Consider the following 27,830-nt stretch of genomic DNA (forward strand, 5'->3'; position numbering starts at 1 on the left):
ACCCCAGGCCAGCCCCGCCCTGCTGGGTGGGGGCTGCAGCCTCCCGGCTCCTGCCGCCTGCGGCACAGCCAAGGCAGGCCGTGCCTGGAGGTCCTTCTCCTGAGTTCTCAGAGCGTAATTAATGACGTCAGTTAGGTAAAAACTAAGGTTCACGGAGAACACTTGTGCCCATTAAGAGACCAAGGCCCTAGCGAGGAGGCCCAGGGCCCGGCCCGGCCAGGATGTGGCCCATCCAGTCCGAGGGTCGGCTGGAGGCCCGTGGCTGGGAGGTGGGAGCAGGGCGGAGAATGAAAGGGCCCTCTCCAGGGAAGGAAGACAGGAGGGTCTCGAGAGAAGCTCGCAACTTTATTCCCGCTCAGGGTGGGCAGGGGTCCTGTGGCCGGCAGACTGGGCACTTCTGGGCCGGCGGCGCTCACCTCTTGCCGGCTGCAGTGCAAACGCACAGGGTGACCTCGGGCTCCGGGCTCCCGCCCAGCAGCCTCTCCCCGCCCAGCCGCCCCCACGGGACCTGGCAGCTTTAGCCACTTGGGCACCTTGCCCAGACCCCTCCTCGCAGGCTGGGCCATCCGGGGGCCGGGCTCGGGGGGCTCCACAGCCCCTTCCTCAGCAGTCGGCTCTGACTCCGAGGGCACAGGGTCGGAGGCTGGCGGTGGCGGTGGTGGCGGCGGGGTCCCGGCTGTCCTGGACATGCACCTGAGGGCAAAGGTGCTGGCATAAGATGGTGGGGACTGCGGCAGTGGGTTCTCCCCACTCCTCTGGGCACTCACCTGGCCACCAGCGCGTCAGCTGCAGACGGGGAGATGGTGTGTTCCAGCAGCCTGGGTTCCAGGTAGGTGCCTACAGAAGGCTCAGGCCACTGAGGAGCTGGCCCCACTCACCTCCCTGCGGCTCGGCTCCAGGAGGAGGCATGGCCCAGACAGGTGACTGTCCCACCCTGAAGCCCCCAGGGAGTAGGGTACGGGGCTGTCGGGGCCAGAGGTCTCCCTCCCAGACCCAAAGGCCGCTGCTCTGGGGCATCTGACGAGCTACAACGTGCAGCCCAGGGCTGGCCGGCGGTGGCGGGCAGAGCAAGGGGCCCCACCCACCTGTCGGCTCCTCGGGTCCGAAGTGCACGAGGGCAGCAGGGAAGAGGTCAGCCTGCGGGGGGCACGGAGGGGGCTCAGGGACCAGGCGGGCACAGCGGGCAGGCGGCAGAGAGGGCTGCACCCGCTCCACGGGTGGCCTCGTGGGCACTGCACCCGCCAGGCCCTGCCCACCGAACAGCCCGCAGCCCAGCTTCGCCTGTCCCTTCTCGGGCACCAACCACTGTGCGATCCAGGCGGTGGCACTGGACCACAGGGACCTGCCGGGGCCAGCCCCTACTGAACAGGAAGCACTCGTGGTCCGTGTGCTCTGGCATTTTAACTCCCGCTCCTCCTTCCTGCCAGCTTTCAGGGGTGAACAGTTAATACTCTGAACACGGGAGCTAGGCCTGGAAGCCCCCAGCCTCAGCAGGAAGCCAAGAGGTCAGAGATCAGAGAAGATGCAGGCGCTCACAGAACTCCTCCGCTGCCCCCCCATTCCCTCACCTGTGTTGCCCAAAGAACAGAGAGGGTGGCAGGCAGAGGGGGGCCTCCACAGGGACAGGAGTGCCCTGGGGGGACCCTCAACTGGCCCTGGCATGGGGCAGTGGGGGCTCTTGGAGTCCCAGGCCAAGAGATGCCAGCCTGGTCCATCCCCTAGACTCAAGAGCCCACATGTGGGTTCCCTGACTCGGCACCAGGTCTTGCCTGGTGAGGAAGAGCCAGGGTCAGCCAGCCTGAAGCTCCCCCCTGCGCTGGGTCCCCACACCCCTTCTGGGGGCCTGGGAACAGCGCCCCTCCTGAGATCCCACCCGTGGGAGTGGTGGCACCTGTACAGGTGTGGGACAAGGACACATCACACGACCCCTGACCCCCTAGAGGCCTCCCAGGCCAGGGGCAGGACTGTGGTGCAGACTCAGGACTGCAGGGAGGACCCCAGAGCCCCCAGGGTCGTAACCTCCCTCCGATCCTGCCCCTGCACCCGAGGAAGACCGTGGCTGCGAGCCCCGTCCTCTGCAGAAGGGCTGCCGCTGTCCGCTGACTTCGTCCTCTGTGCCCTCAGCTCCCAGCGCTTGGAGTCAGGCCGGGGCATCAACAAGAGGAAGCTTCCAAGACCAGTGAATGTTCTGAAGGCCCCACTGTGATGCTCAGGATCCAAGTCTGGGGCAGGGGCTGCCCTCAGGCCCTGGAGGCACTGCAGCAGGGCAGTGGCTGGGGAGCAGGAAGGGACACAGGGAGGACAAAGGCCCAGATTTCCCCGGGTGGCCAGCAAGGCCAGACCCTGGCTCAGCCAACCCACCGGGCAATGGGGCCACCCTCATGGTGCCACATCCCCATTTCACAGGACCTCACCCAGACCCAGCCAGCAGGGCTGTCTCAGGGCCGCAGAGCCTGAAGCCTTGAAGGGCCCCTCTGGGCAGCTCCTCTTGAACCCAGACTCCCTGTTCCCCCTCAGCACCTGCCAGAAGCCCCCTGCCCGCCAGCTTGCGTCTCAGGGTTCCCGACAGAAAACAAGGGGAGTAAACAGCACAGAAGACCACCATGATTACCAGGAGGGAGGGTCTACCCCTCTGCTCAGGCTGACGAGGCCGCCACAGGTTGCGGTGGACCGCCAAGGGTGATGCTGGGGCCCTGGGCCAGGCAGTGGGTGAAGCGAGGCCCTTGAGGCTTGCGGCAGCACCAGCACTAAGGGGGTTCAGGCTTGGGAAGGAGGCTGGACACGGGCACTGGGGACCTCTGCATCCACAGATGGCGTCCTCCTGTCCTCGGCCTCACCCTCCGCCTCGCCCAGCAAATGGTTACTCTTCCAATCCAGCGGCCAAAAAGGGCAGCTGGGCTGCCGTCCCCCACACCCACCGTGAGCTGTCACTTTCTGGAGTGCAGGACTGGACCCGGGGCAGCCAGCAGCCAGAGAGCAGCCCTGCCAGGGACATGAAAGCGGGCGGCTTCCGCGCCGCGCCTGCTCACCCACGGGAGGGAGGAAGGCTTCCTTCCCCGGGCCCTGCCAGCTCTCTGATCACAGGCAGGCAGGGACACCACCCTGCGCGGAGGGCCCCCGGCTCCAGAGCGAGCTGACGGATGAAAGGAGACGGCTGCTGGTAGCAGGGGGCAGAGTGTCACCAGGAATCAGGCCGAGTGGGCGGGACAGGCAGCGCCCCAGGGTTCCTAATCGGAGCGGGGCCTGAACGCTGGTCCCCTCCATCCCAAAGCATCTTCCAAATTCAATGTTTATCAACAGGCTGGCCAGCGAGGGAGAGCGAGGCGGGCGGATGGGGACAGAGGAAAGAGGCCCAGTGCCTCTGGGGCTCCTGGGCACTGCAGAAGGGGCTGGGAGGGGAACGGGTTGGGGGGCACCTTGCCCCCGCCGACCTAGACTCCTTTCCTAGGTGGGCTTCCAGCCTCTCTGCTGGTCTGGCCCCACCCCCCATCACAGTGGCTGCCCTGGGGAAGCAGACCCCCTCGCCCCAACTCAACCTCTGCAGGGCCACCGGTCACTTAACAAAGACCAGCCTCTGTTACTAATTAAAATATCTAAAGAGACTCTGAAGAGGAAACCATTAGGCCAGAGGGCTGGGGAGGCCCCCCGGCTGCTCTCCCGGGGTGAAGGGACAGCACATTCCTTCAGCTCTGGACAGCAGCCCAGCAGGGCACCGGATCAACGCTCCGCACCCCGGAGCACTCGGGGCCTCCAGCCAGTGGGGAGGGCCGGCTTGGCATTCCCCACAGAGGCTGCGGGTCCGGGAGGAAAGGCGGGGCAGGGCAGCAGGCCTGGCAGCGTCCCCTCCAGCCTGGAGCCAAACCTGCCCAGCAGCTGGCATACCAGGGCCCTCCTGGGCAGCCGGCCACCTGCAGTGAGGCCTCTGACCCTTGACCCTTCAGGGGCTCCCCTGGCCGCCTCATGTGCCAGTCCCTTCTCACCCAGACCCCAGAGGCAGTCCTGGCTGTGGGCGCCAGCAGCCAGCCAGGCAGGCCCATCCTTGCCAGGACAGGAATAGCAAAGAAGGCTGGAAAGCCCCCAAACCACCCCAAAACCGACTTGAGAGGTGCCCTGCTCCCTGCAGTGCCCCCTCTAAAGGGCCTTCTCCCACTCCTGGGTGGCTGCCCCTCAAGCATCAGCCCCAGCAGCGCCCCAAGCCCAGCAGGCGGCCAGTACCTGAAACAAGGTCAGCATGTGGTCGTCCAGGATGGTTTTCGGAGGAGCAATGACTACGGACAGACAGGTGGACAGTTGTCTGTGTCAGGAAGCCCCCTGCCCCTGCCCCCACCCCCAGGGAAGACAGACCTGAGAGTGAGGAGGCCTGGGACCCATGGCCTCAGGGGAGGGGTTTCTGAAGAGCCCCATCAGCCCACAGCACCCTGCCCAACTGTCTGCGGCAGCAAAAACCCAGCGACAGGCTGGGGAGAGGGCCTGGGGCAGACCCACCTGCGGGGGAACCCTGCCCGCACTGTGCCCCATGCAGTCCTGTGGTGTGACCCCTCACCACCCAGACACCCACCGTGGGAGAGTGGGAGAGAGGGTCTAGGTAGGACGCAGGGGGCAGAGAGGCCAACCTCCCTCCCCGACCCTGGGTCCCCAGCATGGGACCCGCGTGCCCGGTGACGCTGCTTCTTGGGAAAGGCTGCTTTGAGCCTGGGCTGGGAGGGGCGGGGGCTGCTGAGCAGGAGGGCCCAGAGACACGCTCACACAGGTGGAACGGCAGCTCGGGGTCACCCAGGTGGCTCCTCACGAAGTCCCGCAAGTCCCCCACTGAAGGAGGAAGCACGGAGTGAGTGGGGACCCCAAATTCAGACCAGCTCCAGGGCCAGGCCCCTCTGCACAGACCCCCATCCCCTACAGGCCCAGTAGTCTGACCCTGGAGGCATAGACCCTGATGCCCCCTCAGGCTGAATCCAAGCATGTTCCCGCCCGGCGCCCCCAGCAGCCAGGCCAGCGGGACATCCCTCCCTTTGCCCCTCTCCCTGCCCACCACCAGGGCCTGAGCTCTGCCCCAGGAAGGCCCCCCCAGGGACCTCGAGGGCCTGCCTGCTGCCCCTGCAGTCTTGGGTCCAGGTCACCAGGTACCCCGCTCAGAACGGTGGCATCGCTGCCGCGCCATGCCAAGAAACCACTGCTGGGTGTGGGGAGCTGTGGGCCCACCCTCTCTGGGCGCCCCCCTCCCACCCACGCCCCGGGCAGGCGGGTTCACGGAGGCACAGGCCCACGGTCGCCGCCCAGCCGGCCTGCGCCTGCTGCCTGCCCCACAGAGACAACAGGGACCTGAAAGCAACCAGCCCCGGAGCCCGACGGCCGAGCAGCCACAGTCCCACAGCCCAGAGGGAAGGAGCCGGGAGGGGCTCACAGGGTCCCCACCTTCCCGGGCGCTCACCGGTCTCGCTGGGGCGGAAGCAGCCCTGCAGGATATGGCGGTCAGGAAACAGGACCCTCAGGACCACCTGGGCCGGGACAGGCGGCTTGTCAGCAGGCCAGCCAGAGCCCGGCTGCACAGGTGGGCCCACCACGAGGGGCCCCCCAACCCACACTGGGCCAGCCACCCCCTCACCTCGGCTGCCCCGGCCACGAGCTGCACAGGAAGACAAGCCAAGAACCCATGTTTTTCAACTTAAGGTGGGGCTGACTGTTCTTCAGGAACCGTGAGTGTGCAGCCCTCAGCTGAGGCAGGGGACCGTGGCCAGCGGCGCTCGGGCAGCGGGAGCCGCAGGAGGCGCTGGAGCCGAGCCACGCGCAGACCCGCCCCCCGCGTACCTTGGGGTAGCGCTGCAGCTTCTCCTTCATCTGAGCCTCCCTGAAGGCCCTGGTCACCAAGGGGGCTTCTTCCAGGCGCTTCCTGAGGGGAGGGGCGGGGTGAAGGCCCAGGCCTGTGCGGGCACAGCGGAGGCCCCACACCAGCTGGACTTTGAGAGCCGTTCCAGCACGCAGGGCCGGGTGGGAGCCCCTGCCCGGGCCCCGCCCCTCCCCAGAGCTGCCAGGGCGTGGGTGTTGGGGACCCAGACTTGGGCAGCAGGGAGCCTCCGGAGGGGCCAAGGCACACCCACCGCTCGCTCTTGAGCTGGGCCAAGCGTCTCCTGACGTCGTCCACGGTCACCTCGAAGAACTCGTCAGGCAGCTCCGAGGGCCAGGCCTGGAGCAGCACTTCCAGGTCGGGGTGGCACACCACGGGGTCTCGGTCCACTGGCTGGGCAGGCGGAGGGCTCGGCTGACACAGGTGCCCAGGACGGGCCCAGGCCCTTACTCCACGGGACTGGGGTGCTGATGCAGACCCAGGCTGAGCCCAGGCCACGGCTGGCCCCATCTATGGGCCCAGGGCCAGGGCCAGGTCTCCAGGGTGGGATGTGGGATAACCGAGCCTGCCTGTCCAGCCACACCAATGCTGAGACCTTCACCCACCAGCAAGGCATGTGGTCCTGGGGTCTCGGCTAGGCTGGGCCAGCAGGTACCTCGTGACACCCTCGTGGCTGGGGTACTGGGCAGTGGGTGGGCGGCAGCTCGGCAGGGCCAGCCTCCCTTGGCAGCACCTCTGCTCACTTCCTGTCTCTGAGGGAAGCCCCCATGAGCCCCCGGGGGCTGCCCGCTATCAGGGTCCCCCAAAGCAGGGGACAAACTTGGGGAGTAGCACCCTGGTCAAGGCCACGTCAGGGGCTCCATGGGAGGGGCGGGGAAGCAACAGCCCCCAAATTAGAGGTTTGGCAGAACCCTGCTAGCCGCTGGCCCCATGGTGAGGCTGACCCACCCCCTCCCTGGGGGAGCAGGCTGGCCCCACCCTCTGACCACCCTGGGGACACAGGAAGGGACAGCGTCCCTCCTAATTGGCAGCAACGGGGATGGAAATTACAAGGCAGGCTTGCCAGGCCTGCAGGGCCTCTGGGGGGCTAATTGCAGCGAGTGTCTCCTGCGCGACCACGGGGAGACCAGGCCTGATCAAGGCGTCCAGCAGGGCTGGCAGTCCTCCCTCCACAAAATGTCCATGAGCTTTCTGGGGTGAGGCCATGGTGCCTTCTGCTCACTGCCCCGTCCCGGCCTCGGCAAGGAAATCCCGCCTCCCGCCTCTCGACACCCAGGGACGGCTCAGCAGGCTTCTCTGACCATCCCTTCCTCAGCCTGGACGCAGCCCCACCTGTTCTAAAGGGATCCCATGCTGGTCGAGGGCAAAAGCTGCCCAGCAGTCAGGGGCTCACTCCCTCAGTGCACCTGCCAGGTGTCCCTGGGGCCACTCCCCCAGCCACACCGTCCAGGCCACCAGCTGCGCCACACCTCACGATGGAGGGAGGCGGGCTCTCGCCAGGACACCTCTCTGGTCTCAGGGCACTGGGGAAGGGTGGCCTGGAAGGGGTGGCTGAGGCCCGCGCAGCAGGGCCCGAAGGTGGCTGACAGAGGCCCTTGGGGGCTGCCCCCTCAGAGCCACAATCCTCCTGCAGCCCACAGGCAGTCCACACCAGAGCTTTTTATAACAAGATGCCAGGAGCCAGGCTGCCCCCCACAGCCACGGCGCCTGCATTCCAGAGGGGCTGAGTGCTCGCTTGGGCTCCTCGGGGAGGACGAGGGCGGACGCGGGTGTGCCGAGCAGGGCACTGCCGTGCCCACGAGTGCCAGGCCCCGGGCCCTGGGGCACAAAGCCCACAGGCCAAGGCGCGGGCTCTGGGGCCGCCCTGTCCCCATCCCACCCCGGCAGCCCCGGGCACACTAGCCCCCCGGAGAACCCAGCACTCAGGTGACATGCGCTCCATGGCACGAAGCTGAGCCTGACCATCCAGACACGGCCAGTAAAGCCCGTCCCTGAGAGAAGAAGGCCACTCCGGCCTCCTCGTCGTCCCAGTGCTGCAGTGCACAGCCGGTGGTGACCGGGGGGACTGCAGGCCGCTAGCACTGCCCACAACCCCCAGCCCACGGTCCGCTCCCCGAGGCCCCTTCCAGCACAGGTGACAACAGCCGTTAGCTTCAAGCTGTTCAGGGACCACTGACTTCCCATCAGAAAATAAACTGACAAAAATCTCTCTCTGTGTTGGCTCCAACCTCGATCCCACCCCTCCTCCAGGCCGCTGGTCTGCTCCAGAGGAGCCGGGAGCTGAAGGGGCTGCCTCGAGAAGCAGTCTCACACACTCACCTGCACCGCCCTGCACCCCAGGGGCCTCCCCGCTTCTGGGCAGAGAAGCCGGGGTTCCGAGCAGCCTCTGCTGCCCACCAGGGCCCAGACCACCCAAGTCCTAGAGCTGCCACCATGTCCGGCCCTGGGCAGGCCCTGTTCCACGAGAACAGATGGCCATCTGTGGCTGGGCCGGTAGGACGGTCACCCAGCTGTCAAAGGGAGAAGCCACGGGGCTTCACACGCCTCCACGTGGCCTGCGTAACAGAGACGTTTCCCTGCAGAGAGAAGAGGGGTGGGCCTGCAGCTCCGCGTGGGGGCGAGTGGGGCAGACGCTGTGCCGGGGGAGGCCGAGCCCAGGCCCTGCTCACTTCCGACGCCTGGCCAGCCACCTGGCCCCCATTCGCTATTGCCTCACCCGCTTCCCCTGGTCGCGGGCAGTTATCACGCATGGCTCCCATCCTAAGCGGGTTTACAGAGATGCTTGTCAACGGAGAACAGAGATCTAGGATGACACATCACTAAGAAAGAAACACCCACATGGCGGCAACAGTCATTCACGTCTCTCCTCTCACCAACACCACGCCTCGGTGCCCTCACCATGGGGCGTGGGCTCCTGTGTGCTGGCCGAGGCCAGTCCCGGGGCCCAGGACGGGGCTCCAGGAGGAACGTCCCAGCTGGTGCCCAGGGACGCTTGTGGAGCGGCTGGCCTTCACAGCCCGCATCTCCAGGTCTGCTCTTCCAGAGGTGTCCAGGGAGCCACATGGAGGACGCACCCCCACCAAGAACTCGACATCACCAGGCCTGGGACATTCCAGCAAACGCATGGGTTTCCCTCCTCACTGGCTCAAGGCTGGGCTCCTGAGCGCTGTCCATTCCAGAGACACAGCTCCAGCTCTGTCTTCCCGCCCAATCCTTTACCCCAGCAAAGTCAGAGGAGTCGTCCCTCCCCCAGTGGCCCAGATGCTGCTGTCAGCGAGAGAAGGGGCAGAATAGTGAGGATGCAGCCGGAGCCGGGGTCTGAGCCCACGGAGAGGCGTCTAAGTGACCGTGTTCAACGAGGGGGAACAGGCCTGGACGCCATCCTGCAGGGAGGAGGGGCTGGTCTGCAGGCTCCGAGCGGGGGGCCACAAGGGACCGGACCCCTCTGGCGAGAAGCCTGGCAGGGGCTCTCTCCCGCAAGCACACGACCCTGGCAAAGATTCCCAGGTGCCAGCTTCCCGCGAGGGTCTTACAGAGAAGAGGACACCCAGAAAACCAGACAGACTGGGATGGGTCAGACTGTCTGCTGGGCTGACACCCGCAAAGGGCCCAGAGGGCGCTTGGGAGGGACAGGGGCACCCTCTGCGGGGGGCGTCCAGAGGCCCAGGGCCGCTGATAGGTGGGGACCTGGTGACTGATGCCTCAGAGGAGCCCCGCCGCACCAGGAAGACCCTTCAAGGGAGACCGCGGGGAGGGAGCTGTGACGCACTGCCCGCCCTCTGCCCTACGGAGGTCAGTGTGGCTCCAGGCATGGCCAGGGCCAGGCCCGGGGGGGACAGCCAGAGGACGTGCTCCAGCGGGGACCCACTTGGGCACATGGGGTCCCCTCATGTCAGAAGCGGCCTCCCTGCCGCTGCGGTTTCATCTTCTTGACGGTAATTTTCCAGGACATGATGACACACGGAGAAAAAATGTGAAAAATATGCGGAGGTGACCTCAACGCCAGATCTTCCAGCTGCCTCGTGAGGGCGCTTGTCTCCCTCCCGCCGGCCCACAGGCCTCCCTCTCAGCCCAGACTCTCCTCTGACAATGGTTTTTGGTAACAGGGAACATAAAGCCTCTTCCCTTGAGGCTTGGAGCTTAAATGAATCACTACTCCAGGGACGCGGGCCAAACCTCTGTCACTCCCAGAGCCAGCCGCCCTCTGGAAGGAGCGCCGAGCCAGCACGAGGCTGACTGACCGGACAGCCCTGCACCCTGAACCCGAGCGCCTGGCCCGCCCGCCCGCCCGCCCTGGGCTGGTGTCCACCCCCGGGCCCGCCCCTCCTCGAGCAGAAGAAACGAGGGGAGAGCTTTCCGGACCTGGAAAGGCTGGGCCAGGGTGGCACGCGGGTACCGTCTGAAGCGGGGCTGCTCCCAGGCACCTGGTGTGGCCAGGTGCACGTGTCCGGGCACAAGGTCCACAAACCCCCAAAGGACTGAAGAAGCAGGCGCGGGGCACGGTGGGGGAGGCTCTCCTCACCCGCACGCCTGGCAGCTGCCCCCAGGGAGCCCAGGGAAGCTGGGCACTCAGGTCCGTGAGCCGCAGGGGGTGGATGCACACAGTGGACCAAAGGGCCAGGAGCAATCCCAACAGGGAGCCCTGTGCGCTGATCTGGACCGGGTAATGCAAACCGGGGGGTCCCGGGTGCCCACGCACCCACCGTCCACTATGGCTCGCAGGCTCGACACCCATCTCTCCCCGAGTCATCGTGACTGAGACCCGGCAGGACAGAGACAGCTGGAGGGGAACCTGCCTGTCACCGGGCTTCAAAAACTGCCTCAAGACTTGGCCGGGACCTTCAAAGCCAAGGACCTGTCTGCCAGCAAACCTCGGCGGGCATTCCAGTTGAGGCCAACACTGTTCTTCTCAGGACAGTTGGGCCCTTGGGCCGCCACCGGCGCCTGGGGGGCATCCACCCACAGGGCAGGGCCAGGCCCGCACCATGACCTGGGGCCACACATGGGGGACAGCGGGGTGCTCTTGAAAGGCACATCACAGACAGGCACCCCAGGCTCTAGCCAGGCTCCTCCCAGCCCTGTGTTCTAAACCTGCCCGTAAGTAAAGCAGGGAGCAGGAGGCAAGGCTGACACCTGCCTGAGGCGGGGTGCAAAGTGCCGGGCGAGACCCTGGGGCCGCGTCTCCAGCGGACGAGACCACCCCCTGGAAGGTGAGGGGCAGTCGGGGGGGGGGGGTGACCGCTGTCAGCGCCCGCCCTGCCCAGGGGGTCGGGGCCTTTGATCACAGACCCCTGTGCCAGCTGCGTGGGGGGACGCCTGCTGGGATCACACCGGCAGCACAAAGGGCTGCGGGGTGGCCTCCGGGGCCAGCAGGAGGACTTCAAAGGACAGGCCAGGGGCCGCTGGGCAGCCCAGCCTCTCCCCGCACCCGGCTCTGACGGCCAGTAAAACTACCTTCTAATAATTAACGTTCTGAGATCAAAGGCGGTAGCCGCCCGGGTCTGTAAACCATCCCGGGCCTCAACCGAGGACCTGCCTGCATTTTATCCTGTCTCTTCAGACTCTCTATTCAAATCCAAAACCACACACAGGCAAAACACTAATGGGGAACTTGGAAACTCTTTTTGATTACCAAAGTGTACCTTTGAAGTTCCCCCAAAAGTTCTGTTTTGTTCCCTTCTCCCCTCCCCCAGGACTTAAGGGGACACAAAGCAGACACCATGTGGCTGGCCGGGCCCCCGGGTGTGCGGCTGTCAGTGACAGGAGGCGTGAGGCAGGCGGGCGGGGGACACTCCACAATCAACCAGCTGCTGGGGCTCCCAGATCAAAGACACGCACTGCTGGCGGCCAGGCGGACTGTCCCCAGGACCCCTCCTTCTTGGAGCCCCTGGGGTCAGTGCTCGGGGAGGCACTGGGACCCTGCCCCTGGACAGTAACCACGTCCCGGGCCAGCACCAGCCCCCCAGACACCAGCAGGTTCCCAAGAGACACAGAGACCTGCAGCCTTCAGGGTGGGAGAAAGTGACAGCCAGCCCTGGCACCAGATTTCTGGCCCCCAAACCCTGGGGCCTCCAGAGAGAGCAGGTCCGGTGGGAGTCAGGCCCCAACCACAAGTGTTCGCTTCTGATGGCTGATCTCAGGGTCCAGGCTGTGAGACAGGGGACTTCATGCTGTTTCTAATGGGGTCCAAACACCAGCGTAGAAGCTACTGGGTCCCCAGAGGGCCAGAGCACTACCACTGCCACCTCCCCAGGATGCACGCCTGTCAGGGGGACTGCCTGGGTCCCCCACCCCTCCCCTGTCCATTCAGCAAGAACACACAAAGGGGGGCTCAGGGAACAGGAGTGGTCCCCGCGCCTGCCCCTTGGCAGGGGTCCAGGCTCTGTCCCACGGCCGAGCCCCCCCCTCAACTAGGCCCTGCAGGCACAGGTGCCCAACCCTCCCCCATCCCCAGGGGTGTGACCTGGAGGCAAGAGTGAGGAGGGGGCCCCAGAGGAGACAGGATGCAGGCGGCGAGCTCCAGAACTAAAACGTTAGTTAACCACAACCAGCAGTGTTGCTAACACCGTCACTGAAACGGGATGGATACCCGGAAGGCAAGGATGGCTTTATGGGGGTAACTGACCCAGGACCTCACCACACAATCAAACTGAAGGAGGAAGAACACATGGGGTCATCTCGATGTGGAAAAAACAGCTCATAAAGCTTTATAGCCCGCTTACGATAAAGAAAAATTCTCAGGACACTAAGAATAGGAACTCCTGACTTGATAAAGGCTTTTCCACAGCACACATCATCCTTCAGGCAAACTACTGCCTCCAACGTCACGGTCAAGGTCAAGCAGGGAAGCCCACTGAACTGGCTGCCAGTCAACAGACACCAGAGGCCCAGCCACTGCGACATGACAAGAAAACACTTGAGAGAAGGAGGAGCATCAAGACAAAAAACAAAACTGACATGATTTGCAGAGACTCCAAGTGAAGCCAAGCACTGCCGGAACCAGTGAAGCAACAAGCCCACAGCCTTCCAGCCCCCAGCGCCTCCTCAGGGGCCGAGCCCAGGAGGTGGGCAGCCCAGAGCTGGGGAATCCACATACCTCTACTGGCAGCAGGGTCTGTGAGCACTGTGCAGTGAGCGGTCACATGGAGGGACCCCAGAAGGCAGTGGAAGCTCAGTCGTATGACTTGTGACAGCCCTACTGAAGAAGGTCCTGCACCAGCATCCAGCTGGAAAACTGACCCCACAGGGGCTCAGGCCTGTCCCCTAGCTTAGATGCTCCGACAGGGCTGCAACTGGTCAGGGCAGCCTGACCCACCAGACCGGCACCATCAGATGGAGGGGTGGAAGACACTGGTGCGATGCCAAGAGCCACCTGCAGAAGTGTCGCCCACCTGGGGGGGGGGCCCTTGCTCGAGGGGCCACTCTCTGACCCGTCACTGCCTGCTCAGTGTGACCCAAATTGCAGGACGCCTTCCACCGCTCATGTCTGTTGGGGTCAGAGCAGTGGACAGGGGTGGGCATCACTGTGGGGGAGGGGGTGGGACAGGGACGGCTGGAGCCCGAGGCACTCAAGGACAGACTCAGCATCGAAGACAACGTGCTGCTGGCAAAACCTGCCCAACACTGCACTGGTGGTGGTGTCTACACAGTAAGTTACACCTCAACAGAGCTAACCACACAGGGAAGACGTCAAAGCGGCAGCCCAGGGCCCAGGCCAGTTCATCCCAGCTCAGGGAGAGCTGCAGCCCTCCTCCCAGCTGCGGCTCAGGGTGGCCAGGCACTCCCACGCCCCAGTCCCTGCCGGAGACGCCCAAGGCCCCACCCACAACGCCTGTGAAGGGTGAGCAAACTCGCCCTCTCCCGCCTGTTCAGGGAGCGCCCCACACGCCCACGGGCTGGTGGCAGAGACAGCAGGGGAGCTGGGGGGATGCCCGGCTCAGGGGTAAGCGTGTGTGGGACAGTCAAGGCCAAACCTCCTTCACGTCAAAAGCCAGCCAAAACCAGCAGCCAGGCAGAAAGTGGCAGTGCCAGGAGGCGGGTTCTCCGGCTGTGACGTGGCTATGGGGACACACAGGTTTGCCAAAACCTACCCACCTGTATTTCTAAAACGATGACTCAACGAAGCTGATCTCAGACCAAACAAAACCCCAAGAGCACTCCCTGGAGACAATGACAACGCGCCCAGCAACCCTGCTGTACCCCAGGCTGACCGGCCGGAGGTCAGGACACAGAGAAAGGACCCCGGCACCCAGCACGCCCTTACCGGCTCCGGCTCCGGCTCCGGCTCCGGCTGGGGCTCCTGGCCAGGCCTCGACTTCTTCGGCTTGGAGGGGCCCGCAGGGCTGGAGAAGGACTTTGGCAATTTGGCTGAAGATGACGTCAGAGGCCTCGCGGACCCGGAGGGGCCCCCCAGCCGCTGTCCTCCACCCGAGAAAGGAACAAAAGGGGCAGGCGAGGGCTCCTTCAGGATCTGCTCTGTCTGAGCGTCTGCGAGGCCGGCCCCCAGGCTGGCTGTCTCGTCCTGACGGCTCACATCGCCCCGGCTGAGCCCCGCTGAGTTCAAAGGAAGCCGAGGGCCGCTGGCGGCCGGCTCGGCCGCCGTGGATGGCATCAGGCTTCCCGGGCTTTTGCTCCAGGAGGGCCCAGGCTCCTGCTTGCCGGCAGAGTCACATCGCTTCATGGCAAACCTGCAGGGGGAGGCCCGGAGAGCAAGTGAAACTCCACACTCAGCCCCTGCCCCCGGACTCCGGCATTGTGCCCTCTGGTGACAGCCACACCGAATCCAGTCCCGTGGATGCTCGACTCCCCACGGCCCCATCCCGTCCACTGCTCCTGGGGACAGGAGCACATACGGGGCCCCCACGCAGCCCTGTCCACCCTGCAGCCAGCAGACTCCTGACCGGACACACCGCGCCCCACGGCGCCCAGCCTCCCAGGCTGCTGGCGGGAGAAGCCACTGGGCAGGGCAGCTGGGCGTTCCCATGTTTGCTGTTCCCTGTCCTCAGAGACCCCAGCTCTCTTTACCAAACCAGACTCAGACGCCCCCACCTGATGATGGCACTGCCCCCGGTGATGCCCAGCGACTGCAGTGTTGTGCTCTGCAGGGCAGCCCTGCCAGTCACCTGTTGGGAGGGAAGGACATCCCGCTGACCCCTCCCTAAGCGCCCTCCACCTGCCAAGCCCACCACGCACCACCTGCCTCCACCCGGGCACTGTGTCATGGGTACCACAGGGTCCCCCAAAGGCATGGGTCCAGCCCCTGCACCCTAATCTACACCCACGTGTTTGTCAGCTGGCCCGCATCGGTCCCCCCACCCCACCCCATGTGAGGGCTTGGCAGGCAGAGCTCGGGCCAGGTGAGCCACATCTGGACCGCGCACCAGCCCTCTGAGGGCTGGGACTGACCACGATGGCCCCAATCCAGGCCCAGATGCCGGAGGCACGGTGGTCTGTCTCCTCCGGCGGAGGGAGGGCTCGTGCCCCAGACGCCTCCCACTCACAGCCCTGAAACCCCTGTCCCTCTCAGCCCCCGGTCAGGAATCTCCAACTGGGATAAAGAAGTGGGCGTGTCTCGTCCACATCGCGGGGCCCTCGGGGATGGCGGCCACCCAGGGCCAGGAGAGGGCGCTTGGCCAGGGTCAAAACAAAAAGCCCCTGTGAGCCAGGGGACCAAGCGCCAGGAGGGTCCCCCGTCACGGGCGGGCAGGCGGGGACAGCAGGGCCTCAGTGCCCGGCCAAGCCTGCACCACGCCGCACTCCGTTTTGAAAAAGATCAAAACACAGAGCAAAGCAAATATTTATTAAAATGAAACCACTTTTGTAACTCCTGGGCTTTGAGAGAAGCTGAGAAAACAAACAGGGCTCTGAGGGAGGTTTGGGAGCAGCCCGGGCGGCCCGCGGTCGGTTCCAGTGGAGCCGGCGTCGTGCCTTTTTTCCATGAAACACATCACGCTTTCAGAGCCCAAGTCTCCCTGTCACTGCTTTGAAGGCAGGTCTGAGGGAGTGAATTTTCCAACTGGAAAGTGGGGCTGGGCCTGCGTGGAGACAGGGAGTGGGCGGCGGGGCGCGGGCCGGGCGAGCGGGCCGGCAGCTCACCTACCTCACCCCTCATGTACACGCAGACTGGGCTGGCCTCACACGGCTGCTCCAGACGCTCCCTGCAAGGACAGAAGAGAAAGCGCCACAGGTGGCTGCTGCCGGGGGGCACGGGGGCCTCCGGACAGTACCCAGCCAGTCACCGTGGAAAACTGCCCACCCCGACTGCCCCCGTGGCTGGCCGTCAGCAAGTGGCCTGGGGGTGTCTCCCACCTGCCTCCAGGCCCAGAGCACAGGAAGGACACGGAGCAGGGGCACAAGCCTCGGGTCACTGTCAGCTGTGCTTGGGGTTGGCAGTGAAAACCTCCCAGGGACCCTGAGAAGCACCAGTAGCACTTGGCACGAACCCACTATGTGGACTCTGAGGAGGGCTTGGGGGTGACACCGAGACAAATGGGGCAGCGGAGGGGTGGACACAGCCACCAACGTCCTCCCTTGTAAACCAGAGCCTAAGATGGGAGGGAAGGGCACCGAGAAGGACAGGTGGACAGGCCTGAGGATGCGGGTGAGCGGGCACACAATGTCACCCACACCCACGGGACAGCCATCCCCACCGCGCACCGACCTGCGCTGGCCCTCGAGGTTACAGGGCACCGCGTGGCCGAGCCCTGACTCAGGATGGTTAAATGCCTGGCAGCAGGCCTGTGACAACCAAGTAAAGTTGAGTCCTACATCTCCTGACACAGAACTACAGAACTGGCCCCCAGATTGACGCCCCAGGCCCCAGGGCTCACACGGACACACCCCGCCGGGACAGGGAGAAAGTGGCTGGCTGTGAACGCACACGGACGCTCCAAACACTGGTGACCGCACTCTCCGTGTGGGCTCAGCTCCTTTCGCCACCTCTCTCATTCACTTTCGGTTTTTGCTTCTGAGTGTTCCCCTGGGCGAGGACACACAGCCCAGAGCCTGCTGCAGGGGCCCCTGGAGGAGCTCGCTCTCCCCAAGCCTGTCCTTTACCAAGAAGCTGCTCCCCGGGGAAGGCTTCCGGCCCTCAACCAGGACAACGAGCAACGCAGTGCAGCCATGGTAGGTGTGGCCCTGCACACGCGGCAGGGCCATGTCGTGACCCAAAGGGCCGGGGAACTGGCCCACCAAGCCCCAGCAACCCCCAGCCTCAAGAAAACACGAGACTCCGAGGCGCCAGGTAGACGACCCCAGCCGGGCCCACGCTCTTCGTCCTGAGGCCAAGACAGAGGCGGAGCGAGGGAGGTGCACTCCAGCAAACAGGGTTGCAGGGCCAGGAGGGGGAAGGAGGTGGGGAGGCGTGGGGGTCCCCTTTCTCCCAAGGGCGACAGAGACAAACACCTGGGCTCAGAAAGCGGGCCGACCACCCATCATGGGACAAGCGGGGTCCCCTCTGCTCTCAGGGTCTCCAGCCAGGAGTCCTCCCCAGAGATCCCTGCCCAGGGCACCCGATGGTGACACGGGGACCACAGATCATAAACAGGGATAGTGCGCGGCAGCGCCCGGGAAGGCCTGCTTGCCTGCCGCCCTCAGAGGCCTTGGACATCAAACAGCCGCGGCTTTGATGTCGGCTCCTCCAGGGGGATCAGGTTCCCGAGTGTGGGATCTGAGGAGAGGCCTGTAAACACGCCGAGGGGAGGAGTGGCCGCGATCGCTTCCAGACCTTCCCGGCCGATTAGCAGCCTCTCCCATCCGCGCGCGAGAACAGGGACCTGGGCGTTCCAGGGAGTGAGGGAGGAGAGCCGCCCCTCCCCCAGCAGGTCTTGCTGAAGGTCCGCGGGTCTCCAAGGGAACTCAGCGGGGCTCCCGGGACCCCTGGACCCTGGACCTGCCCCCACACCCCCGCCTGGGCAGAGCCACGGGGCGCCACTTGGCCTGGAAGACGGTGCCGGGGGGGGGGGGGACTGGTGGGGTCTCGTTCCCCCTAAGGCCAGCAAACCTGTGCCTGTGGCCCGGCCAGGGGCCGGGTGGGGCGGGGGCTGTGGTTGCTGTGTTCTTCACCCCTGCGGAGAGGCCACCTCATGGGCTTGGGCCGTGACCCGTGGGCTTGGCCATGACACCAGGCTGGGAGCAGAGGGCAATGGGCTTCGGGGAGAATCTAGCCTGGCGGTGGCACCTGGAGCCTTCCCTGCAAAGATGCCCAAGAAGCAGAGGTGAGACTGGCCAGCCCACTCGAGGCCAGTGTTATCTACGGCGGGTACTGGCCCACGTGGGCCTGAAGCATGCCCAGAGCCGGCACAGGGGAGGCCGGCTCCAAGTGTGAGAGCTCCTACCAACAACAACATAGAACACCTCCTCCCCCGCTGACTGCGTGTACAGAGGGCGATACCTGGGACATGCCGGGTGGAGTTAACTGTATTCCTGAAATTAACTGCACCTGCTTTCACTTTCCTTTGCTGTGGCTGCCAGAACACTCTGAATCACCTCTGTGTCCGCACATGTGGCCCACGTGGCCCGAACACTGGACAATTAGTTGCTCCAGACGCTGGGGTCAGAGCCGGGCACCATCCACCCTGATCCCCAGGCAAAGGAGCCGCCGCCTGACCAAGAGTGGACCTGTGCTCACCCACTACGGCTCCCGGCCATGCCCGGCACACCAGCAGCTCTCGGACACTTGCCTCCTCCTGAAAGCTTCCCGTGAGAAAAACCAGCTTCCTGCCCATCCCACTGTGGGGACCCCAAGACTTGGGATTCCCAGAGCTGCCAGTCCCCGGGTGTCAGGGGGCCGCCCCACATTGGCAGGGCCCCGCAGTGGTGGGCGGCTGACTGCACTCCTGCTCGGCCGCAGCACAGCCTCACCAGCTCATCCGGTATCTGGCCACAACGTGGGGGCCGAAGACGCCACCCACCCTGGCTCACCTGAACCCTACTTCAAACACCAGCTTCCAAGAAAAGGCCTGGATCCGTGCTCCTGGAGATGACGCCCAGGCAAGTCCTGGTCTGCGGTCCAGCAATGCCGCATCTAGAGTGGGGCGCAGACCTCCAGCCGCTCACCGAGTGACAGCAGAGAAATGACCAGCTGCCTGGCATCGGTGGGCATGCAGCACACATAACAGGAAACAAGGCCGCGGGAGTGTCCAGGAAGACAAGATGGAGTCACAGCAGAAGAGAGGGTGGAGGACACCCCCCCCACGTGATCACCCCCAGGGCCTACCTCCTCCTGTCGTCACCCTGTTCTTCTGCCACTGCCCCACCACCCCCAACCCGTTCTATTCCTTACATCTTAAGCCCAGCTTACCAAGTCAGCCAGTCCTGAGAGGCTCGTGTGAACCAGTGTTCCCAGCACCTTGGTGCCCTCCCCAGAGGCAGGCCCTCGACCGCCTGGCCGATGGCCTGAGAGCCAGGGGAACTTCGGCCATCATGACAACAGGGTGACCCGGGCTCCCCTGTGCTGGCAGCTGAGGAACCACCGGCCTTGCTGCCCTGGGTCACTCCTCATTTTGGTGGGAACAGCCTGAGCAGAAGGCCCCAGAGGCACCTGTGTCCAATGTCTGCTGCCCCGAGGGGCCCCCTCCGCTCCCCGCGCCCCACGTCTGCTCCTCCCGGGTGGATCCGCCCACCTGCCCTGCGACGGAGCAGTCCCAGCAGCTAACTTGGAGGGTACATGCGGTACACACACGACCTTCCGAGTCCAAAGATGGCTTTGTTCCACCCTCACCCCTCAATAATCTGGCAAAACAGAGAATTCTAGAACAGGTCAATTTCCTGCAGCATGCTGAAGGCACCGCTCGGCCACCTTGCTGGTGGGGCCACAGGGAGCCTGAGGCCTGTGGAATCAGCCCTCAAGCTGAGCTCCAGAGGCGTCCCACTGATCCAGGCGCAGGAGGCCGTCACCCTGGAAACACACACCTTCAGTTCCGGGACTGTTTACCGTCTCCCGTTTCCTCTTGTGTCTCTCTGTTCTCTTTCCAGAGACGCAGCAGCAGGAGCCACGTCCTGGCCTTCCGGCTCCCCTTCCTCCGGCCTCCCTCCAAGTGGTGGGCCGCTTGGCTCTGCAGCTGCTCCCCAGGAGGCACCTCAGCCAAGACGGCAGGGACCCTGCGCCCCGGGTCCAAGTGTCTCATGGCCCCACATGCCCTCACGCGTCTGCCACCGCTGCAGATCAGCCAGGCCGGCTGACCCTTGGGCACACGAGCAGCCCCGCAGCGCCTCGTCACAGGTGGCCGGGGCTGACCACTGCACCTCCCACTGCGGCTCTCCTTTACGTCCCAAGCACCCTTTCTTGTCACTGAGCATTCCCTTTCCACGGCACCCAGCCGCAGTTCCAACAGCTTCTCCCTCCTGGGAGAACAGGACCAAACGCCACCACCCATCCCAACAGTGGCCGTCTCTTCCTGGCTGTCTGTGCTGGCCTCTCACAGCAGTCGTCTTGCTCAGACATCTGGGCACACTTGGCTGTGGCTCTCGTTTACACCTGGGGCCCTGGCCGCAGTGCAGCTGCCTGTCATTTTCTGGGTGGGGACCTGGGGAGCCACCCAGGCCCACCATCGGGAGCTGCCGGTGTGCCGGGAGCCACATGGGGGGGGCTCAGGCTCACCTGACCCCCTGTTCTCGGGACAGGGCTCACAGCCCCAGCCATGCAGGCACCCCCAGTCCAGAGAGCCTACCCTGCCCAGGGATCCACCTCTGGCACCAGCAGCACGGAGTGGGAGGGGATCCAGGACTCCATCTCATCGAGCACCTGCCCTGGCTCCCCACCACGTCCTGTGCCATCACTGCCTCAGCTCCGTGCCCACTCTGCCCGTCTTCCAGGCTGTATCTCTGCACAGTCTCCTGAGGTCATTTTAGAAGCTTTCTGGGATGGAGAAGAATCACACGCTGGGTTCCAAGTGTTCCTCCCACTCCTCATTGCTGCCCCCAGGCCTTTGCACTTGCTGCCCCTTGACCCAGATGGCTCCTTCCCTGAGCCTGGTGCATCTGGCTCCTCCAAGACCTCCCCCCACCTCTCACGGCGTTTTGCCTTCTCTGTGAAATCTGACTGCTCTGTATACCTGCCTGTCACTTCTGGGAGACCAGCCCCTAGCTCCCTGCTTTAGACCCAGCCCGGCCCGTGCTGAATAAGTGAAAGAATGAAGGAGAAACAGAGGCAGAGACCCCACTGTTTCAGCAGCACAACAGCTAAGAAGGCCAGTGCTGGCATCCCAGGCCCTGGGCTCCAAGGAGCCCCATTCTCCTCTGGGTCTCCATTCCCTCTGCTGAAAATAAGGGCACCAGCAGCCCAACCACCCAGCTAACGGCAGGTGCCGAGGACAGCACAGGGAGGTGGCGGCCTGTGTACTCATCTCAGTGGCACCAGGTGGGGTCACCTGAGTGGGGGCGGAGAGTTCTCTCAGGAGAGTGGCCGGGTAGGGCAGAGGCTGGCTGCAGGGTCGTAGGAGCAAGGAGGGACCCCTGGGTCTTATCACAGAAAGAACTGGGCAAGAGGGGACACCAGCACATAAGGTGGGCAGAGGAGCCCATCCAGGCAGTGCGGGCCAGGGAGCAGGAATCTGGCTGTGGGCGCCACGATCAGATCAATCAGACCAGAGCAGGCTTTCCTACAGTGAGGCCCCGTCACCGGGGGCCCTACCCAGCGCCCCCTCTTCCGCAGAGACAAACCATGGGCCAGGCCCTGATATCAGCACTTGAGACACATTAACTCATCTCATCTTCACATCACCCTTCGGAGGCCCAGAGAGGGCAAGCAACTTGCCCACGGCCACACAGCAACCAGTGCACTCTCCCACAGTCCCTTCCACACTGTTGGCAAAGATCTTTAAAAGCAGACATACTTTTGTCCCACAGTGAAAAACCAAAACTTGAAAGACTACCATTTTGACACATTGAGGAGCAAAGTTTAAACCACTAATCACCAGATAGAAGCTGACAAGCTCGTCCAGAAGAACTATGACCAGCTGTCACACAGGAAACCCAGCAAGAAAGACAGGCCACTGGCAACCAGCACCTGCTGGTACAGCTGATGAACAACGGCCCGTCTCCCCACACCAGTTCTCTTACCAGGGCCACAAAGCCCCAGTGGCACAGCCTCCGGCGCAGGCACAGCTCGGGCTTGTGGTCGAGACCAGTCCCGCTGATCGTGGCTGCATCCCTGCCACAGAAGGTGGCAGAGCCTGGAACCTACCCTCTGACACTTACCTGATCTGTGCAAAATGGCTGAGAAGCTCCCAGAGCGTCTGGCCTGAACAGAAAGTATCTTGCAACCTGGAGCCATCATCCAGCTGCAGAGCTATGCGCACCTGCGGGGGAGACGCGGAACCCAGTTAGGGAGAGCAGCGGATCCCGCTGGGCTGGGTCTGATCCTCATGGGGCCGGCGGAGGGCATGCCCCACCTCCGGGGCTCTGGGGGTCTCACGGGCACGTGGGAGCCAACACCAGGGTACGTGCCGCTCCTCTGCACACGCTCTGCCAAACCTGCAAACGTCTGTTTGCTGTTGTGTCTCAAGGGGCCAAGTTTTGGAGTAATTCGTTACATGACAGACAACTAACATGCTGTGTTCGCTGAATTCTTCTCACAAATGACGACGCTGCTTTATAAGTCCATCTTTAACCATTGTCTCCCTAAATTAAGACACGAGTCTATAACCCAAAAGGGGGTAAGTGCTCTCCTGTCTCTCTGCCTAGTGAGACAGACGCAGAGCAGGAGCTCGGCCTGCCCCACCCCACCGGCCAAGGCCCCGCCTTGACCCCGCCCACCACCCCATCCCACCCATGGCCCCGCCTGCCTGCCCCACCCCACCGGCCACGGCCCCACCCAGCCCACGGCCCCGCCCACAGGCCATGGTCCCGCCCGCCCCACCCACGGGCCACGGCCTCGCCCATGACCGCGCCCACAGGCCCCCGCCCACCTGCCCCAGCCCAGCCCCTCTGACCCCGGCCCAGCAATTGATTTTCTAGGTTGTAGCTACTCCTGCCTTTCTGGCCCAGGGACTCTTCTTCAGGGGCACAACTATTTATGTGAAATCCCAGTAATAAACAAAGGAGGAACTGCTCGTGGGAAAGTGCGAGGGGGTTTCCTAATCACACCCCAAGGAATCCCCAAGGGAAGTCAGGGTTCCTTCTACATGAAAGGCTGAGAACCTTTGCAGAACACAGCTGCAATGGAAAAAGAGGGGTACTAGGCTCAGCCCCCGCCGCTGACTCCCAGCGCGCTCTGGAGAGCAGACATTGCCCCTGGGCCCCAGACTCCTTGTCTCTGGACAGGGAGGAAAACCACTTCCCTGCCGTGTTGGGAGAACACATGGCTTTGCGTGTAAAGGACTCACGTAGGCACAAGAGGGCAGCTAACACTGTGATTACGGTCTCCATCCACAGTGACCCAACCGTCACTCACTAAATCTCTGGGACCTAAAAGTTATTGATTTGGTAGAAGGCAGTGGGCTGCAGTTGGAAGACTCGGGCTGCGGTCTAGCCAAAACCTGTCCACAGAGGCCTGTGCCAGCTGTTTCCCCGTCCCACAACTGAGGCTGTGCTGGACAACGCACAGAGCCCTGCGGGATCTAAGATTCTTGATGGTTTTATGACCAGAGACACCAGGTCACATGGTGAATGCTGCCAGCACGGTGAGACAGACACAGCACAATTAATCACCCCACCACTCCAAAAACATTCAGCATAAGGAATGAAAAATCTCATCTCCAATCATCAGTTTTCAAAGCAGAAAAGTGGCCCCAGCTTGACCGATAGAAGGCAGCCTCCCCCTGAGGATGGGTGCCTGGCTTGCAGGGCCCTCTTCCGGCAGCAGGCATGCCCCTGCCCATCTGCTGGGCCTGCTGAGCACCCTGCAGTCCAGCCTGAACGAGGGAGCCGGGAGAAGCAGTATGGCCGGCCCCCGCCTGAGCGCCACCTACCATGGTCTCGGGCCCCTCGCGGCTCCGGGAGATGGGCACCATCTCCAGCTTGGCGTTATTAGGCAGGTTGGCAAATCTCCACTGGAGAGAGAGGTCAAGCACATTTCTCTGAAACCTGAAAAACAGACCAGAGCCTTGGGCTGCCTGCGGACCCGAACACGCCCCTGTCCAGTCCCCATGCAGCCCAGCCAGGAGCAGGGAACAGGCAGAGTGAGGGCCGGCGCGCAGAAACAGCAGGTCCCCAACCCCAGCACAGGGTCTCTGGAAGGAAAGAGAGTGAGTGCTGACAGCTCAAGCAAGAATGGAAGGAACACGGGCAGGTCACCCCTGGGCAAGCCGAGGGCCTGCTCCCCCACCCTGGGGAGCAGTGACCAGCCCGAAGACAGACCCAGAAAATTCCTAATAGAGCAATGCCCCGTGGTTGAAGCAGTCCAGCCACAGTGGTCACTCTCCCTGTAACTGGTCCCCAAAGACCAGTGACAGATGGCAAAGGTGCCAGAGAACCACACATGAAATGAGCCGGTCTGAAGTCCCTGCGAAGAGCCAGGCCCTCATGGCAGCCGAGACTCGCAAAGCCAGGGGCTCCCAGCCTGGAGCAGCCCATCAGTCTCTGTGTCCCTGTCCCGCAGGTATCAGCTGCTGCGTGGGGACCTGGCAGCTCTGAGCTTCCAATGAATGAGGAAGAGGCCCACACGGGCCTGCAGCCTCTTCTGATCCTCACGCACAGAGCTCCCGGGTCCACAGCGGGACAGTATCCTGGGAGGAAGTGGGGGGAGCAAAGTGAACTGGTGAGTCAGGAAGGGGAATAACCAAGGCCAGGAGAAGAGGGCGGGTGGAGAATCCAGGGACCTCAAGACACCTGCTGTCTCTATTGGCAGCTTGCCCTCCTGGGAAGTGAGGCCAGGATCATGGTCAGCACGTGTCACAAACAGGAAACTTAGATGAGAAGTGCCGACAGGTGGCCCTGGCCACCCAAAGGCAGCGCTGGGACCATGTGCAGCTCCTAATGTCCAGCTCAGATCACATCTCGTCTGTGGACAGACAAGGAGTCCGACACCTCCTTGGGAAAGAGGAAAGAGAGGAGAGCGTGGGGGCCTCGGAGACCCGGACCCAGACTCACACCCGTGGGCAGGGAGGGTGGCGGCCAGGCAGCTAGAGCCTGCCTGACCCTGGGCCCTCTCCTCACGACCCCCTTAGCTCCCAGGAACCCTACAGGAACGAGAACCACCACTGTTAACCCTCACATCACTTGAGTCTGAGAAAAGCTCGCGCCCACAGCAGAAGACACTACTGCCGTGCGGCCTTGACTTTGGAGGAGACAGACAGTGGCCAGAATGAATCACCAGGAGAGTGAATAAAAGAAATTTTTCACACCTCGCAAAAGTCAGGCTCTGAGCTCTATTTTTACTGAAGTTTAGGGAAAAAACTACAATGCTGGCGAGAGAATGTGAGATCTGAACACACACAAAGTGGTCACTGGACTGCATGAATGCCAAGGTGCCTGTGCAAACACCGGTTTTCTGAGCAGAACAGTTCGCGAAGCCTGGGGCGTCTGGAAGACCTGGGAAACGAACAACTTTGATACCCATCTTCAACAACTTCAACGCTGAGTGCAAGACAGAACAGCAGACCTAAGGAGACCCTGACGGCAGTGGGCTGGGAAGCTCTAGAGGCGACGGGAAGGGGTCTCGTGCACCAGCGCACACACACATGTGCGAGGGACTGCCTTCCTCAGCAGTGGCCATGGCTTTTTAAACAAATTACACGGTCAGTGGATAAAACGGAGATAGGAGAAAAACTGATACGTGTGTGAAAGAGACTCAACATTCCGACTAGCTCCCGCCAGACACCATGCAGAGGCCTCAGGTAGATTCAGGGAAAGCAGAGAGGGTGTGCGGCTCTGTGACAGGGCCCCAGGGGGATGGCCCAACATGGCCCTGGGATTCTCAGTGGCTAGCCATAAGGCAGGGATCCTGGATGACGTGAGGGCATGTTCACTCAGAACCCCACTCTGGAGAGCCCCACACAAGAGGCAGCACGGGCGGGCCTAACAGAGTAGGCCCTCCTACCTTGGGAGGACAGCCACACCTTGAAGGACATACTGCTAAACTACAACTCCAGGGGCTGTAAGGCCATCAGAACCACCTACAGTTTGCAAGTTTCTTCCCATTTCTGTGACCACGGCCTCTTGCCCTCAGAGCCCCACCAGGAACTTACACAACCTAATGCTCGAAAACCCACTGGCAGTGGGTGGAATAGTGGCCCCCAAAAACATACATCCACATCCTAGCCCCCAGGACTCACGAACGTGACTTCATTTGGAAACAAGGCCTTTGCAAATGTGATAAAGGATCTCGAGGTGAGGTCATCCTGGATTATCTGGTAGGCCTTAAATCCAAAGACAAATGTCCCTACAAAGGACGGAAGAGGAGAAACACAATACACAGGGAGCAGGGAGGCAGAGACAGGAAGGAGGTGACCATAAGCCCAGGGAGGCCTGGGCCCCCAGAAGTTGGAAGGGACAAGACATGGTCCTGCCCTTGAACTCTGGAGGGAGTGTGGCCCTGCCAACACCTTTGTGAGGGGCTTCTGGGCTCCAGATGGTGAGAGAAAAAACTTGTGTTGGTTTAAGCCCCAGCGGGACCCTGGGGGAGGAGCGGATGGACTTGGACCCTGTAGCCACCCAGAGCACACTCACTTCAGGTCATATTCGTTGGGGTTGAAGTCCTGCCGCCGGCACGTGTCCTCCAGGACCTATGGGTGAGATGAGGGCATGAGCCACTGGTCTAGCCTGGTCACCTCCCCCGACCAGTGCGGTGGCGCAGTCAAGTGGCACTGAAGCAGCTGAGGGCACAGAGTCCACCTCCTGGAAAGCTGGTTGGCTCTGCCGGACAAAGCCTAGTACAAGCCACGTGACTGACTATCCACCCAAAAGCTTCACACGCCTCCCCTGCAAATCCTGCTCACGCAGGTCCTCATGCACCTGTCTTGTCATCCCAGCTCGGCGGGACCCTCCACAGCCGGTCCCAAGGCCACAGACTATCTTCCCACACACCCCAGGAGGTCCCCTCCCCATTCTCAGAAACCCAGTCCCAGTGGGCCCTGGAGAGCCCTCCTGGGCAGGACCTCCCCCCTTCCGGGCTCTGCATGCACTGAGCTATTCTACATCGGCTCAGGACCCCCGCCCCACCTAGTGTGCGCACCGTCCCCTACACAGCTGGGCCCAATGAGCATTTTCAATGACGTAGGCCAGCTGCCGGGTGCAGTGCAGCGAGTGACTCAGCACACCCGGCCACAGCGCCCCGGGCGGGAGGGCGCCCCTGGAGGCTGGCTCAGGGGGCCGCGGAATCGGGTGGCGGTGGCAGGGAGCGCGACCCCCGCCAGCCTCTTAGGGCGGCACGCCTGCCCCCTCCCCGCAGCGACCCGGAGCCCCGCGCCCGGCGCGGAAGTGGGCGGACCCGCCGAGCCAGGAGGCCGCTCGTTGGCTGCCGCAGGCCCCGCCCCACAGGTCCGCCCGGCCCCGCCCCGCAGGCCCCCGGAGCAACCGCAGGAGCGGCCCGCGCCGCGTCCCCGCCGCCCAGTCCCCGCCCGCCGCCCGCCCGCGGCCGCACCTGCAGCAGCACGGTGCTCGGCGTCACCTTCACGGTGTGCCGCCGCCCGTTCGGAGCCAGCACCGACACCGCGGAGCCCCCGCCGCCTGCCGGGGCCGCCATCTTCCGTTCACGTGACCCACCGGCCCGGCGTCAAACAACTTTATCTGCAACAGCCAGACGCACAGCCACGCGGCCGCGGGGCGGGGACTGGGCGGGGCCAGCGCACGCTTCCGGGCCCTCCCTGCCCGGCCACGCCCCCTGCCCGGCCACGCCCCCGGTGCCTTCGCAGGGCGGGGGAGCCGGAGTCCGACACCCGCCGGGCGCGGTCTCCCCAGCCGGGCATGTGGCCCTGGGTCCCGACCGGCCGTGCGGGCCATGAGCGCGCCGAGTCCTGGGCTCCCTGTCCCTGCCGGCCCGTCCTGGCCCCGCTGTCCCCCTTCCTACCCGCTGTGGTCCAGAGGGGTGGAGTGAGGCCCCGCACCTCTG

The 27,830-nt window shown here is 63.7% G+C and overlaps 1 protein-coding gene across 6 annotated transcripts; it reads right to left on the reverse strand.

The window, feature by feature from the left end:
* Positions 1-326: 326 nt before the first annotated feature.
* On the reverse strand, positions 327-27,519 carry ASPSCR1 (ASPSCR1 tether for SLC2A4, UBX domain containing). 6 transcript variants are annotated; one of them, XM_031469382.2, is made up of 16 exons: positions 27,363-27,518; positions 26,450-26,505; positions 23,752-23,866; positions 22,040-22,140; positions 15,942-15,999; positions 14,891-14,964; positions 14,106-14,529; positions 6,096-6,235; positions 5,806-5,887; positions 5,429-5,495; positions 4,747-4,809; positions 4,216-4,268; positions 1,086-1,137; positions 768-837; positions 534-693; positions 327-426 (listed from the first exon to the last, which is right to left on the reverse strand). In XM_031469382.2, the coding sequence occupies exons 1-16, from the start codon at positions 27,462-27,464 to the stop codon at positions 346-348; spliced, it is 1,698 nt and encodes a 565-aa protein (XP_031325242.2). In that variant the 5' UTR covers positions 27,465-27,518; the 3' UTR covers positions 327-345. The 6 variants fall into 6 exon arrangements, 5 of the variants coding, with proteins under 5 accessions (XP_031325242.2, XP_031325243.2, XP_064351432.1 ...); XM_031469383.2 differs by having other exon boundaries at positions 509-693; XM_064495362.1 differs by lacking the exon at positions 27,363-27,518 and adding an exon at positions 26,955-27,184.
* Positions 27,520-27,830: the final 311 nt, after the last annotated feature.

Source organism: Camelus dromedarius, chromosome 16, assembly GCF_036321535.1.
Source record: "Camelus dromedarius isolate mCamDro1 chromosome 16, mCamDro1.pat, whole genome shotgun sequence".
Taxonomy (NCBI): Eukaryota; Metazoa; Chordata; class Mammalia; order Artiodactyla; family Camelidae; genus Camelus; species Camelus dromedarius.